The sequence below is a fragment of the Lepidothrix coronata genome, unplaced genomic scaffold (assembly GCF_001604755.1).
Source record: "Lepidothrix coronata isolate B3197 unplaced genomic scaffold, Lepidothrix_coronata-1.0 Scaffold16, whole genome shotgun sequence".
Lineage (NCBI taxonomy): Eukaryota > Metazoa > Chordata > Aves > Passeriformes > Pipridae > Lepidothrix > Lepidothrix coronata.
Genome location: NW_016690196.1, coordinates 694,132 through 710,431, shown reverse-complemented (window position 1 = coordinate 710,431; position 16,300 = coordinate 694,132). Strand labels below are relative to the sequence as shown.

At 39.4% G+C, this 16,300-nt stretch overlaps 2 protein-coding genes across 10 annotated transcripts in view; one reads left to right on the top strand and one right to left on the bottom strand.

Moving 5' to 3' along the window:
- WDR64 (WD repeat domain 64) overlaps positions 1-8,986 on the bottom strand; it is an 87,812-nt gene extending 78,826 nt beyond the window's left edge. For 6 of the 9 annotated variants that reach the window (XR_001873441.1, XM_017806607.1, XM_017806605.1 and 3 more), the window contains exons 1-4: positions 8,765-8,986; positions 2,648-2,803; positions 1,637-1,788; positions 829-956 (exon numbers count right to left, since the gene is read on the bottom strand). Coding sequence is in view for 5 of the 9 variants with exons in the window: in XM_017806607.1 (XP_017662096.1) it covers positions 829-956; positions 1,637-1,787 (279 nt within the window). In the remaining 4 variants the exon portion in view is untranslated. Of the gene's footprint in view, positions 1-828; positions 957-1,636; positions 1,789-2,647; positions 2,804-8,764 lie in introns of those variants that run through there. The other 3 variants (XM_017806610.1, XM_017806613.1, XM_017806611.1) reach the window with 2 other exon arrangements.
- Positions 8,493-16,300, top strand: part of OPN3 (opsin 3) — a 22,799-nt gene continuing 14,991 nt past the window's right edge. Inside the window, exon 1 of the mRNA XM_017806625.1 lies at positions 8,493-8,844. Coding sequence (XP_017662114.1) covers positions 8,493-8,844 — 352 coding nt within the window. The remainder of the gene's footprint in view (positions 8,845-16,300) is intronic.

Here is a 16,300-nt window from a genome sequence, read left to right as displayed (position 1 = left end):
ACAAGTGTTCATTTCGCATAACATGCAAATACAAAAGAACACCATGTTTAAAAAAAAAGCAAGACAAAGCTCTTTTTCACAAATTTAAAAACTGGATATCCTTTTTAGGTGGATGCAGAAGTAACTTACAAATGGGTAGATTAAAATCCATGAAGCAATATTAAACATGGACTGCAGTTGCAACTCTGGCAGAGAAAATCCTTAAGCTATGTGCAGCCAGAAGCAAGGAGGGTAAACCAAATCTATTGTTTCATAGTTACCTCATTCTTACATGCTTTTTACAAAAATTTTCTATCTACCATCATTAGATACAGAAAAAATGACTACATGGTTCTCACTCATCTACAGAATTAAATAATGCATACATAATTCTCTGATTAAAAAACTCCCTATTAAAATGCAGCCATACCTCTAATGCTTCATATTTAAAGTGAAGGCTGGATTGATGCCTGTAAATAGGTGAAGAGAAAGGAGAGGAAGTAAAGGTAAGAGAAAAAAGAGGAAAGAGAAGAGATGACGCATTTCTGATGGTTTAGCTAAAGATAGACTTATCCTCAGAGCACAAATCACATACTGTAGTCATAAGGGATTTTTGCACTTTGCCAGGAAACCTGAGGACAATGCATATCACAGAAGTACTTTAGAAGACCTGGACACACCCAGGCTCCGGGCAGCTAGGGTAAATAACAACATGAGCGTGCCTCTTTATGCCATGGAGCTCGTGAACAACAGACTCATGAAACACCACATAATCAACAGATAAATACTGTTACCATCGAAGATTTTAATTAGGTTTTTTATAGTTAATAAAATTTCAGAAATCCTTACCTCTAACCAGTCTGGCATGTCAAGGTTGTTGACAGTCTTCCTGAAAAAAGCCTGAATATTATGGTCCTTAACTGCGGAACCAAAAAGTGCTCGTGTGGTTTTATAGAACTTATCATAGTCTATCTCATCTGTATGGGAGGAACAATATCCACAGTTTAAAACTGGCAAGCTACAGATTCCTTCCTTATCCACCCTACCTCTGCTTTTATTTCTCCTTTCAATATCAATAGCACGCAAGTTCTAGATCCTCACATTGTATTCACTAAAGCATTTGAAAAAAAAAAATCCGTCAATGTTTGGTCTTTTAAAAACTACCTAACTTGCAATGCATGATAGGAAAAAGATAAAAGAATAGGTAAAAACTTCTCACCTCTTCTTTCTTCCCTTACTTTCAAACCATGATTCTGACTTGTTTCTCTGAATGTGAACGGAGGGATAAAGTTTATCCTTTCATGCAGCAGTAGCCATTTGCATTGAGAAAAGTAAAACTTTGCCCCCATTATTTACATTTAGTAACTAGGTTTACATAATTCATCAGGTTTCTGCTTTTACAGAAACATCACATCATGCTATATGTTCTAACTCCACCAATTATATTTTGAGAGTGATCACCATAGCCTTATAATTTTGCCAGAAGTCCTAACAGGATTAGAAAAGCACTCTCATAGTGCAATCTACCTATGTCCTGTAAAAAGTCACACAATTACAGTTAGAACATTAATTTGAGATCTTTCTTACAGTTTTCTCTCTACAACACATTCTCTCCATATGAAAATTATACTTTTCCATCAGAAAGAATATCTCTTACCATCATCTTCAGTATATAAGCCTGATCTCTCCTTTGTCTTCTGGATTATCATTTTTTCAGCTAGTTTCTGGAACTGCTCCAATGCATTCTTGAAATCCAGTGATTTAAGAGCAGAGCAACCCTCCTTAACACGGGCCTCCTTTTCAGACATCCTTTATTAACAAGGGACAAGGTAAGAGGGAGAGCTCTTCTTACAGCCATGTCCAAGCCTTGCTTTGCTCCTTAAATCTTAAACTCCCACATGAGTTCATACGACATGAAGCTGTATGACAGGTATACCAAGCATTACCTAATAACGTAACTAGATAATAATGGTTTAGCATCTCAAGCTGGAAAATGCTGTAGCAAACTGTTGATGTCACAACCCCCCATTACATCACAAAATCCTACTTGCTGAGTGGTCCTTGGTCACAAACCAGGATCACTAAATAACCCAGCATGTGAGATTATTTCATGCTATCTCATGTGACAGAAGAGACCTTGAAATCTTCTACTTCCATGTCCTTTATGTTACAGATCATTTATGTTACAGATATTTATCACTATATTGAGCCCCAAAATTTTGCTCTAAAGTATAACTCCTGGTAAGGTGTCAAGTTTTAATCTTCAGACACAAAAAGATGGTGAATCCATCATGTTTGTTCCACAGGTTAATTGCTCACACTGTTAAAATTTATGACTTTGTGTGGCTTCATCTTCCTTCCATTCAGCAGTTCTTGGAATATTTTCACTAATTCAGAGTAATAGTTGGTATTGTCTCGTAGTAGGGGCCTTTGTACCTGGACTACTACTCTATTTTTTTTCTCCTGTTAATTAAAGCAAACTGAACTCTCTGCATCCTACTGCAGCACTTTCCTTCAGACGTCAATATAATATTTGTGATTCTTTTCCACATTTTTCATCTTTTCAATATCTTTAGAGAATGCTGATGCCGTGTTGCTGTGCTATACCATAAAATGCAAATTGGTACTCTGGTCAAATAATGAATTTCAGACTATTTGTTAAACTCACTTTTCTGTAGACCACCTTGATGACTTTCTGTATATTGGTCTTTAGCTGTTGATTTCCTGATCCACTTTTCTATTACTTCACCCAAAGCTGATGCCAGGCTTATTGGCCAAGGCTTTCTTGAATTGCTGAGCACAGAGCCTTTGCTTTGTGGAGATTCTGTAGTTGAAAGGAAAGGAGAAATTATATTTTATACTTTTTGTGGCAATCTAAAGGATTGATATCACTCAGGCATATTTTGAGAATATCCAAGTCATTTCTCCAAATAAAACCAAAACAAAACAGATGAAGGCCATAGACTTCACACACACTTGGAAAATCAGCTGAGCAACATTTTTGAAACATATAAGGAAGACAACTAATTGGTATTAGGCAAAGTTACTAAAAATAATGCATGTAAATATCTCTGCACGAAATAGCAGAAAAAGAAAAAGTGGTGTGTCACGATATGCTACCTAACACAAGTAATCCCACTTCTTGTTGTTCTATCACATCCACTGGGAAGAGCACAAAATTTTCTAGATACTCCTGCACAACTGCAACAGGCGTGGTTTTGACTAGAATAAAGAAAACAGTTTGGCAGAGAAAAGCAGCAACTATTCCTAGAAAAGAAAGAGATAGTTTGAGGATACATTTTTGCTAATTCCAGCAGTAATTCTCCAAGAAAACATCTCCCTTGTGTATCAAGGTACCCAGTGGTGGGTCAGGGACTGTATCTTGGTCGGAGTTGTGGTGTATTTGATATATTGCTTCCAGCTGAATCCTTGTTATGCAGTGCTTCCTGTTGATTCATTTTTCCAGTCTGTGTCACCTAAGCTTGTATGACACTAGACTATATTCTCATTTCCCACTTAATAACAGTGGTTTAAGGTTCATAAAAGGTGTTAGCATACATCCTTAGAATGGGAAGGTTAAGAACAGAAAGCTATGTTTTTGTTCTCTTGCAACAACTCATAAGGAAGCTTCATGTTACATAACATAATGAAAACACACAGAAACCCCAAATGGGGAACCATTGCTTTCAGTGCCAGCTAATTCTGTTGTCTTCAATGTTTAAACTCAAAAAAATGTACAGTAAAATTTTAAAATAAGATGTGATGACTGAGTGGACTGAAATACGAAAGCAGAGAAGATAGAAATTGTATTAGATGATAAGCAGGAAAATTCAAGATTAAATTAATGAGTAATTGCATTAGTAAGTCTACAGCAGCATTAACTGAATGAAAAGCATTTCCTTTCCTATCTCCTGTACTGATAGTGTGGAAAACACTGGATATGGATTATAGTAGAATTGCTTATTATTCAGAAGTCGACTCTCCCAACTCTCCTCTTCTTACCACATAATCATAGTAGTCTCAATTATTGGATATTATCAGACCTGTACAAAGTTAATTATATGCATGTTTGTAGGGTGCAAAGAACAGCTACAGCAAGTTCATCGTAGGAATGACAGTTCATTTGGAAAATCAATAATTTTCAATCTTTATCTCAAGAACTATCTTAAGTCTATGAAATTCTATGCAAGTTTTAAAATTCTGACGATGGAATTATGAGAGCTCATAATAAATAACCCAGAACTACTCCAGAACACAAACAGCAAAAGGTGATAGGTCTTCTTTCTTGCCTGTACCAGGCTGCCAGTCACTCCTCCTGGTAGTCTCATGCAAAGGCAAACTGTCCCCAAGTAAAATGATGGTTCAGAATAGCCCAAAAAAACCACAGTAGATCTAAAATGGCCTTAGTTGCACTTAAAGAGACTCTGGCACACATGAGACTTTGTTTCTGACTCTGATTTTGGTCCAGATAAAGAGACTCTGGCACACATGAGACTTTGTTTCTGACTCTGATTTTGGTCCAGATAAAGTCAATATGCATCTGCCACCTGAGCATGTACCACAGTCCCACACAGGTTTGTAGAGCCAAGATGTTCATCTCACCGAACTTAGACATATAAAAGTTAATTATTTAAGTCACCTTATGTGCCAGCCAATAATAATAAACACTTTTAGAGAATGATTAATCTTATTGGTCTTAGGTGCTTCATTTTCAAATACATCATTTAGGTGAGATGAATCACACCTGCAGCTAGTACAGCTATTTGTACACATATCAGGTATACTAGAGCTCACATATCATGGAACAGCCTGCACAGCCAACTTCCAGCTGCAGTACAGATGTTCTGACAGCATGTCATCACCTCCCAGGATTGTCTGCTTGGGTCCACACTCTGCTGCCCAACTTGTGCTTGCTTCAGTGAACCATGTCTGAGCAAAGCACTTTCCTCAGTCCAGAGAAAAGTGCAACTTTTCCATTTAACCTGCTATGATTTAAAGTTCACATCCTAATAAGGACTAGATTATGTAGCTAGGATTACAAGTTCTGCAAGATAAAGCCCTAGTTTTAAACTGTTGCCATTATGCTTGTGCATTTTTTTTACTTACATATTGCATTATTAACAGGCCTAGATCTATGTAAAAGCTTTGTTTTAATGCCAAGTGGTTCAGAACAGATGAAAGATTTCTTCTGTCTGCAAACTCTCCCTTGCTCTATAGATACGCACTGTGGTTATACAGTGAATAATCACTTGGCTTTCATCTGCTTTTAAGGCTAAAGAATAGGAAAAAGAACATGTAAGAAAAGAAATGCCAGAAGAATATTGTAAAAATGCCAATTAAAAAACTGAAGCCAGGTAGCCAGAGTTTTTAGGATGGTTTTTTTTTGTTTTGTTTTCAGAGGCATGTGGTTTGGCTGTATACGATGCCCAGTGAAATAGTAAGTTTTACAAAGTTCAAAACAGGCGGCAAACCCCCAGCATTATCTGGCTCCTAAAATAAATGTATTTAGTATGGACAAAAGCTTGACTTTTCTGCTCGCTCTCTGCTTGTCAGGAAAGATAGGAAAGAGCCTGTGACTTGAAAGGCACGCTAACAGAAGATACAGATTCGAGAAAAGGAATGAAAGCAATATATAAGTCAATGAAAAAATATGAAATGAAATAGGTCTCTTGAATGCCTTAAAAACCTCACTGCAAAAGCCCTGATATTTTTGATGGTGCAGTTACACCTGGGAGTCATGGTTTGTGGTTTGTATTTCTACACAAGCTTACAGAGTAGCAGTAACTTTGACACTTTATTTACTCTGCTACAGATTCTTTAGCTCTAACATGTGAGTGACATCGATGCTCTGATGTGCTAAAACATTCCAAATTACTAAACACAGCAAAAGCAGGGAAGTCCCAGACATCTGCAAGCTCTCCAGTTTTGGATTATTACTTCCAAGCTGGCTTTTAAGGTTTGTTTTACACATATATAAGCATATGTTGGCCAGATGAAAATTTACAGCCAATGCATTTTTTCATTCCATGTAAATTGTGCATAACAGATAATATGTTAAAAGTACTGTTGCAGAAGTGACCTAGAAAGTCCTTGGGAGTTTCAGAGGCAGTTTTTATAGTACAGGACTGGGGACCTTGTATTCCTGCTTCTTGTACTTTTTTACTTCCATGAACTCAGATACATATATATTTAGTACTTTGAGCTGACACACTTCCAGTAAGCCACACACACTCACTTTCGGAAATGCAAATATTGCATTATGGTTTATCCTTTTATGCAACTGTAAAAGTAAAGGTAAAATCCTTTTTGCAGCATTTCCATTAATATTCATGCATGTTTGATGAGCAGGGTCTGGTCCAAATACAAAATAGTGCAAACATGAAGCATTGCAAAGCAGATGTCTGGTTTTTTTAAGTGTTTCTGCTTTTTAATTGCATGACAAGCTAGAAAAGAATTGAATAAAGAATTAATTAGATTATTAAAACCATCGGTGCAATGGTTCTAGACTGGTTAGGTAAAACAGATGCTGGACTAGAACTAGGGGTCAGGGTTCTGTTTCCAGCTTTGCCTTTCACCTGATGATACTATAACAAAGCATTTGTTTTTGTTGTGCCTCATATGAGTAGTAACACTTCATGGAAGACAAATGGAACTCATTTCTCATGAAATATATGAAAGCTTATGAAGTATTTAAGACCACTTGAATAACATTAGCAATAACATTAGTACTACTGACTAAATTACATTTCTCCCCTGCTCTTCTCATCACCTTTTCTTTCCTTTCATTTTGCAGGGATAAAAAGATAGACAATTTAAGATTTTCCTTTAAAGGCAGGAGATAGAGATGTCTTCTTCTCAATGAGGTGTAGCATGAGTTTGGTCCAGCCATGTCATTGGTAGACTTTCAGCATGCAGTGACTAGTCCTAAAAAAACTGCTGACTGTGTATTTTTGAAGAGTCTGATATGCACAGGTAATCTCTTTTATGGACAAGGAAAGACAAAATTATGCCTTCCCTAAAACCAACGTTCAAGCACTGTATTATGGGAAATTTTGGAAGCTCATGTGTTTTATAAATATAGCTTTTATGAGGAAAAAAATATAATTGATTTAAGAAAGGCAACTCCTGCTGCCTTTGTAATGAGAAAACCCCCAAAGACCAGTGATAAAGAAACAGACTGAACTATCTTTTCAAAGTAGATTTCAATTACTGATTAAATCATATTTAAGGGATTAAAAAAGATAGATTGTAAATAAAGTTAACATTGATGAGAACAGTTACTTTAATCACTGTTTTATTTTTCTGACCTATGACTTTCTTTATTCCTAACCCTTGTATTACAGCATAATTTTTCATATAAAATTGCCACGACAAACATATAATTTGTATATAGATATGTATTTTAAAAGATATCAAACCTACCTCAGCTACCCATGCTTTCAGTCTCAGTCCACAAGGAATCACATGCTCAGTCTAGACCATTTAATAAGAGCATATAAGAGAGGAAAAAAACCCCAAAACGGGTATTTTTTTCCCAGACAAATTTTCATGAAAATTCTGCTACTTTCATAGACGATATATTCAACGATTTTTTTTTTGCTCAGCTAAACTAAGAATAGGGCTAAACTGAAAGTTTTATTTGGACCCTTGTGAAGACTGTTACAGATCAGCACATATGTTGGTCAGCCAGTAAAGCAAACAACAGAGAGCTCTTCCTCTGAGGAAGAGTGATGCTTGGTCTGCAAGGCGTTTTAGGCATAAAGCCCTGCTAAGCAAAAATAATTGTGATACATTCAGGGATGGGCTGGGTTTAGAGACAGCAAGGCAACACTACCACAGGACAACACCTTGACCAACACCCACTAGAGCTGTACACACTCAGCTTGGGCTTTCCTGTACTATTTTCACACAATACACACTGGGGACAAGGGTATAAAACCAGGTGACTTCGTGGTGCAAACTATGGTATCTTACTTGCTCCACAGCTGACAAAAAAGTGTTCACTTGGACCCCAAGTTTGCCAAGGCCGTGATGCTGCTGGTCACTTCATAAGCTTGCAACTCTTAGAGCCACCTGTGAGCACTGCAGGGGAGCCCCTGAGAAGAAACTATTGCCATAACAGGAATTTTCATTGGCAGAACATCTGGAGAAGAAGCCTGAATACCTCTTCCGGGAGCTGGGCACAGAGGTCTGCTTAAACGCGGCTTCCCTGAGGGAAGCACTGCTGATGGCAGCCGTAACGAGCTAAAGAGCACAGAGGATTTTCAAGGAAGAGGGGAGGACACACATCCCGATCGCGACCAACCTGCTCACCTCGGTGGGAGAACGAGACGAGGCATTGGTACAGACCGAACCATACAGGGCAGGCGAGGGCGAAGCCACCCGAGGGCGCGCCCTCCGTGGGCGTGGAGGGGGCGGGGACTCCCCCTCCTGCCCGGAGCTGCGGTCCGCGATGGTGCTGGAAGCCGGAGGGTAGGTTTAGCCCCGTTCCGCCGGGCCGTGAGCCGCCAGCCATGCCCTCGGGGAACGCCACGGGCTCCACCAGCCGCCCGGAGCCCGCAGCGGCCGAGCAGGAGGTGCCGGGCGAGCGGCCGCTCTTCAGCGCCGGCACCTACGAGCTGCTGGCGCTGCTGGTCGCCACCATCGGCATGCTGGGCTTGTGCAACAACTTGCTGGTCCTGGTGCTCTACTACAAGTTCAAGCGGCTCCGCACGCCCACCAACCTCTTCCTCGTCAACATCAGCCTCAGCGACCTGCTGGTGTCAGTCTTCGGCGTGAGCCTTACCTTCATGTCCTGCCTGAGGAGCCGCTGGGTGTGGGACGCCGCCGGCTGCGTCTGGGACGGCTTCAGCAGCAGCCTCTTCGGTGGGTGATGGAACCGCGGTCGCCGCCTGTTCCTCGCTGTCCCGCTGGGTCTCTCCTTGTCTGTGTGTACTGGGGCTTCTGCGCCCCGTCCCCGCTTCCCAACTGTCCGCAGCTGTTTCCAACCGCCCCGTCCCTCTCCCCACCTGCCCCCACCCGTCGCTTCCCACCGCCCCAAACCGTCGCCTCCCGCCCTGCTTCCCCAGGAGACGCCGCGTCCATCGCAGCTCCGTCCCGGGGAGTTTCTTCCAGCAGCCGCCCTGCGGGGCGGGAGCGGGCGCGATTCCTGCTCCTGGCTGGGAGAGCAGGGGACCGGCGGGCGGCTGTGGCCGGGGCTGGGGCATGGCAGAGATTTGGTGAGAAGATCGATAGTGCAGAGGAAAACGATCCCGAGCAAACAGTGGATTCTTCGAGAATCAGTTTCTCGGCCTCCCGCCCTTGCCGTTGTGACGGGACACTTTGGGGGAAAGGACAGCAGCGTTGTTAGGAGGGGTCTCGAGTTGACCGAGTGTCGTGCAGACTTCATGAGCATAAACGGTTGTAATTCATAGGAGGAAGCGCTGCAGTCTGTGGATAGCACGTATGACTCTGGGTATAGAGTCAGCAGCGTCCCGCCTTGGTGGAACAGGTGGAAAGCTGGCTGCGCCCGCTGGCAGTGCTCCTCGGCAGTGTCCGGACTTGTTTGTCTAAAGCTACGCAGCGTGCCTTGAATTTCCTTATCCATGTGTGAAATTCGGGTACTATCTTTCAGTAATAACGATGTCACCGCTGGGCTTCGAGAAACCACTGATTCTCGTGAAATTTTAGCTCTGCAGAAGGAATACTTACACAAACCTATAAGCTCTTCACTGGTTTCCTTCCTGAAATTCATACATACCATTTGCAGAAGTCTACGGAAGAGTAGGTTGCCGTCCAGCTATGCACATGCAGTCTATTTAAAGGAATATGGCTTTGTTTTTACCAGTAAAGAATGCCGCAAAAGAATAGGGTTGTGTTTCTAATGGTGAAAGCAAATGTTTGGCTAATCAGGAACTAAATCTAAAGCTCCTATCAGATACATATTTTTCTGGGAGAGGTGCATAAATTAGAGCTGGATCACAGTGCACCTATGCAACATATATGCACTGAAAATTGCTATAATAAGGCACATTAAAGTCTTCAGTAAGCTTTATAGTTTTCCTGCTTACATCACCTTTATTTCACATGGCACTGTAGTCTGCCTTTGATGGGCTACTGAGAGGAAGGTGCATCGTTCCTCATGATTGATTTGACTGCTTCTGCATAGTGCAGCAAAATTCTTACGTCTTGGAAGTTACGGTGGATGCAGGATGTGATTAACCATTTGTGCAAGGTTTGGTACCAGATGATTTCTGCAGTGCACAGCTCTCAGACATTTGTGTAGCTATTGTTATGGGGGAAAGTGGTAGACAACTTTGCTAGTGAAAGTCTGCTTACATCACTCGGCCTGTTCAAATACTGGAGAAACTCAAGTGTCTGCCAACCAGATTCTGCCAGGCAGCTGAACATTAAGCTTACACAGGAGATGTAAAGTACAGTTCTGTTCCTATCTTTGTCTCTTATATATTATACTTACTATTTTTGATGAAGTCATTTTGCATATATGTTCAAAAAATAAGATACATAGCAGGGTTAGTGTTAAGAGCTAGACTGTAATAATCTTGCACCATCTTCCAAAATAGAAGAAATAGAAACAATGAAGTATATAAATTCACAAGCAAATTGTTTGAACACATGTGATTTTTAATTTCTGTTTATTTTGAGGTGTGCTACATAATTTGTTATTATAAATATATTCAGTGTTGATACTTTCCTGCACCCCTTTATTTAATAAATTTGTTTCCAAAAAAATGTAGACAAATTCATGGGCCTTGTCTAGAGAGTAGTCAAGTTAGCATCAGCGGTTTGCAAAATTACATCTTCCTGTGGTTGCTCACGTTACGTTCCTCTTCCATAACGTGTTTCAGTGGGATTTTTTATTATTATTATTATTATTATTATTATTATAAAAGTGTGTGTTTGTGTCTAGTTGCTCACATGGAAATGGAGAGTAAATGCACACTTAGTGTTCAGGAATGATGTCTGAATTTACTTTTTTCAGCTGTCATGTAAAGGAATAGAAAATATTCAACTTGGGTATTATAATTGGATGCTAACCTGATAAATTGGTCTAATCTTAACCCTTGCTTTTGTACATAGAATTGTTTTCATATTCTCATCTGGAAATAGAACGATTGTTCTTTTCTGGTTTTGAAGATAGTGGTTTCCTACCTGCATAGGAGAGCAGGGGCATGTCAATGATGAGGAAAAAAAAACATGATGCCCTGCAAGTAGCATCACACTGTGTTGGCCATCTGGACTATTGCCACCACAGCTTCTATTTTCATTTTGTAATGTGTCTATGAAAAGAGTGGTAATTTGCAGGCTTTTTGGTTTGTTTGTCTTTAGTGGGTTTTGTTGTTGTTTGGGGTCTGTGTTTTTTTTGTGGTTTAGTTTTTTAGTTTGGGGGTGTTTTTTTGGTATGTGTGTGTTTTTTTGTGTTGGTTTTTTTTTTTCCTGGTGGTGATGAAGATACTTTTTGAAGATTTCATTCAGCGTAACCAGGTATTATGTTTAGAAATATGCTTCTGCTGTATATAACAGCTCAAGTCACCTATTATCTTGAGGTGATGGTGGTGGGGAAAGTAATGTAATGGAAGTCTTGCCATGTGTATTACCTAGCAGTGCTTTTTAAAGCATAACACTCCCCCCAGGAATTTTTGGGAATAAAAGTACGTTCATCGATCAGAAGACATACAAAATTGACAGCTTTTAAAAGAGAAGGTCTCATTAATTTAGCAGAGTAGTTACAGCTTTGCAATGCTCAGTTGCTCAGTAAGCCAGAATGGCCTAATAAAGATGTTTCTAGAATAAAGTGGTGGTAGCTCTGATACAATGAATATGGAGTCTATTAAATCAAAATGGATTATGTTAAGTTACTTTAGTGCTGTGGATATCTCCTGAGATTGGACCCAGTCCATCTCATTTTTCATGAGATAACCAAAACCTGTTTATTTACAGCTATGCAATTTCATTCTTGGGTATGATCTTGGGTGTTGCTATGTGAGCTTTCTGTGCCAGCCCTCCAGATCCAAAGGCTGTTCAGTCTTAAGTTTAAATAAGAGAAGCTTCATGCATTTTTCTTTCTTGGAAGAACAACCCCCAAGCCCCAATACTTGGTGCAAGTTGACCTCTGTATTTGTTTACCTATAAATTAGGGGTTCTCCTGACAGTAAACAAGTTTGAGACAAATTATTAAATCTTTAAAAAAAAAAAAAAGAGATTTTCACTTTAAATTCTGAGTTAATTCTCAAGAAATTTTAAAAACGAGGTTCTTTCTAATTACTGCAGTTAATCAGGAATAACTTTGAAAATCATGACCATGCAGCTTTTTTAAATTTCCACAGGTGTTTTTACAAGATTTTGGCTCATACTGTTTTGAAAGCCAAGATCAAGGTGCTTCAGTGTTCGTCCTAAGGATATCAATATGATTAAATATATAGGTGTCATTTATGCTTAAAAGGAACTGGTAGCATCTGTACGTTCAGAAACCTTTGTTAAAAAATAATAGCAAATTTTTTTTCCTCCTCACAGCAGCAAGAAGGGCCCTCTCTACAGTTCTCCTAATAATTTTGGATTGGAGAATCTGAAAATTTCCTTTGTAAGAGTTCTCATTTTACCAGGCAGTTGGAGGCATGTGAGATCCAGAAGTTAGCCACTGTAAGCAGATGTTCATGGTCTGAAACTTTAAAGCTGGGAAGATGGCAGCAGAACTACAGATTATCTGTCTAGGAATAAATGGCTGGATTTTGTGTTCTGCGTTATCATAACTTTATCATGAGACAAGCCCTTATAGTAACATCTGCTTTTTGAGTTGCATTGTACAGCTCAAAACTTAGTGTCTGTGCTACTGGCTACTTTTTCTGGGGCTTGAAAGGTTTTCATTGAGCCTTTAGAATGTGCAGAGATTTGCTTTCTACAGTGCAAACCTGATCATTTTGAATACTGAACATCCGTCATTGTCACATAAGTAATAATCCCTATTTTCTTTACTCATTAGAGTCTGAAGTCAAGATACAGTTTAGCCTATGAGAAGGGCTTTTTTCTTGCTATTACAAAGCCATTCTTATCACCTCATATACTAGTGTGGGGAAAATGACATAAATGATTAACTGACAAGTCTTAGTGTAAGCTTTGATGACGTAGTTGTCTGTTTTAGACAGTAATCCTCACTTAATTTTGTTATACTGAGTTCCAGGGCTTTTTTTGTAACAGGTGATGTATCCTGATGTAATACGATGGCTGCTTCAATTAAGTGATGTATTTATACCGTGAGGGTCACCTTTCTGTGGAGTTGTGCAGTCAACTCTAATGCCGGTCCCACTGAATCTGCCACCCTCTCCTTATGTAAAAAGCTTCTAACTTTTCCCTAGTCCATAGTCAACCACGCTGTAAGTACTGGAGATCTGTGTAATCTCTTTATCTGATTTAGTAATACAACTCCTACCTGGGAGGTTTGCTGTCTATCACCGAGAGCATAGGGATTTGGGTATAATTTGTGAAGGAGATACTTCTTGATGTGCGTCTGCTGACTTCTCTCTGACAAGTTTTTTTTTTTTTAAATGACTGTGATTGTCAGAATTTGATGTGCGCAAGAGAAATCTGTGTCCTGCCCACCCCCAGGCAGTGGATGTGTGCTTTAATGCCTTCTGTACGTAGGAATAGTCCCTGAGGTAAGGTAGTCTGATCGTGTGGAACATACTCGCATACCTCTCAAGCATAAATCACTTCAGCTGCAAGTAATGGAAGCTAAGCCATCTGCCAGCAGTGGTGTTCTAACACTGTCTGATAAGTTTAATTGTGCAAAGGAAGAAAGGAGTAAAACAACTGGTTGATAACAGGAGTGGTCTTGAGGAACACGTTTATTTTAGGCAATCTCTTGACAGAAGATTGCACAATAAGGGTGTACTCTGGGGTGGGGTTTTTATTGTTAAACCTTGTTTGTAACTGAAAGGCTAATGTTTCTGAAGTGAGATTAGAGACCTCTATCTTTCCTAACTGTAAGCTGTTCTTGTAAGGGTAAAAAAACACTGCCAGCTTTTAATGTCAAATTAATTAAAAGTATTATGTCCTTTCTGGACAAGTCGCTGTTGGTATATAGCAGGTAGATCTTGATGAGCTATCAAGTAAATGTTGATATCCAGGTGTATACTCCATTCCAATAATGTGAACTGGAGGATGCAAAAAATTGTAAGTAGTTTTACAGAATATATTTTCCTCTGAAGAGCTGCTCTGTGTACAGCTGAGGTTCTTTTATTTATTTGTTTTAAGGCAAGCCCTTACACATTACCCTCCCCCTGCCTTGGAAAAATACTGAAATAAGAGAGTGTCCCGTGTACCTGCCTTCAGTTACAGTCTATTTTAAACCAAAGCAAAAACATTTATCTGTATATAATTGTTAGCTACTTCATCTAAGGCTTTCTCTGCACAGTGACAGAACAATGTCCTGTGCCATCCCCCTGCATTTACCAATGTATGTTGTATGCACTGATTTAATCTCACTAAAAGCATTTTCTGTGGTTGCTCAGCAGATGGTTTTAGGATCTTGTGTTACAGATAGATGGAGACTCAATCAGCGTGCTTTCAGCTGTACCAATTTTTTTTTTTTTTAAAGTGAATAAATCACTTGCAGGATTGAATCTGGGAGAGGTGATTTATTTCCTTGTAGTTTTATCGGACAGGTGCATATAAAATATACTTGAAGTCTCTTATGCCTATGAGAAGTGATTTTTCACCTACCTAGATTTGAATGCAGATGTTAAAATTGGTTGAAAAATTAGAAGTGATTCATAGCTGGCACGGAAAACATATTGTAACATCTAATTGCTGAATTCAAATAGACTGGTTATATATTTTGTAATACAAAATTACAGAGTGCAGTAGCAGCTTGTCTTGCCATGGACAGGAAGTTGCTTCTCTAAACTGCTGTCTAGCTTTTCAAATGTGAAGAAGGTGAGGATGGATTGCAGAAGAGTGGCTTTCTGATTAGATATGCAAAATAGTAATTCAGCACTTGGACGTAGGTCAAGGATTAATTGATAGAGAAAATAATATGTCTTTTGATAGAAGCCATGGTCTGTCTCAGAATTGCATCTTATTTGCCATGTTATGCTGCAGCTGTTCTGTAAAGATTCAGGAATATGTATCTTATACTACCTCTGTCCAAATTACAAGTCATGTTTGGGGGGAGTGGTGGGGCAATATGGCAAACCATGAAAATAAGTTATATATTGCATGGAGAGGGGAAAAGCTGTTGTGGTTGTTAGAACTTGTTGAAACTAATGCTTAGTTCTGAAGGCACTGCAATATTTTTTGTTCTAATTAAGGATTATAAAGTCAGAATATACACATATTATGGGACAACGCAGTGCAGCTCAGATGTGTGTTGCAGTCTTCTCCATGATGACCTGCACTGTGTAGCTTGAAGTATTAATGATGTATCCAGAGTAATATGACTCCTGGAAAAACCTAGAATACAGAAGAAATAATTATCATATTTGATACATAATCAAATCTTCACTACCTGCAGAATTTTCGTGGGAAACCAATAGAAAGTGGCAAAAATGAGAATTTTCTTTCAAAAAAATCCAGCCAACAAGAGATAGGTTATCACTCCTCCCTGATTCAGAGTGGCTGGCTAGTGGAGAAGAGGAGGAGTTGCAATGTAGAAATTTCATGCTAATGGCTTAAACAAGACACTTCAGTTTTGCTACATTTAACTGCAACTTAAATGGCAATGACCCCATTTGTGCTAGGGTAATTGCCTAGGCTTAAATCAGAGCTAAAACTAGCATCAGTCCTAGACACAGTGAGTGTTTATGTTTGTAACTGGCACGTATAGATAGGAGTATTCTCTGAGATGAAAGTCTGTATATCAGACATGCATTATCTGTAAACACTGATCACCCAAGTCTTTCAGGAAGAGTCAGAAAGACTGATTTGCTAGTGGAGTAAATCAACCCTCACAATCTTGGGCCTCAGCCTTGAATCAAAGTACATAGATCTCCACCACCTCAAGAAGCCTTAAGCATAACAAAATTTGTTTCAGATAAAAACTAAAAATCAGTTTGAAATGCATATTTTTGCTAAGAGGGGACTAATATCCAAACAATAATCATAATGGCTTTCTGTAACATTTTTTTTTAATCAGCATATATTTCATCAAACTAAAATATGCAACTCACTCAGAATGAAATCTAAATAAGTTCTGGAAAAGCTGCCAGGGGGAGATGGGGAAGGGGGACAGGGAGGGAAGTAAAAGTCAGTGCTTTTTTCTGCAGTAGACCACAGAAACTGAATCATACATGGAAAATATACATGGAACCATATACATGCAATAATT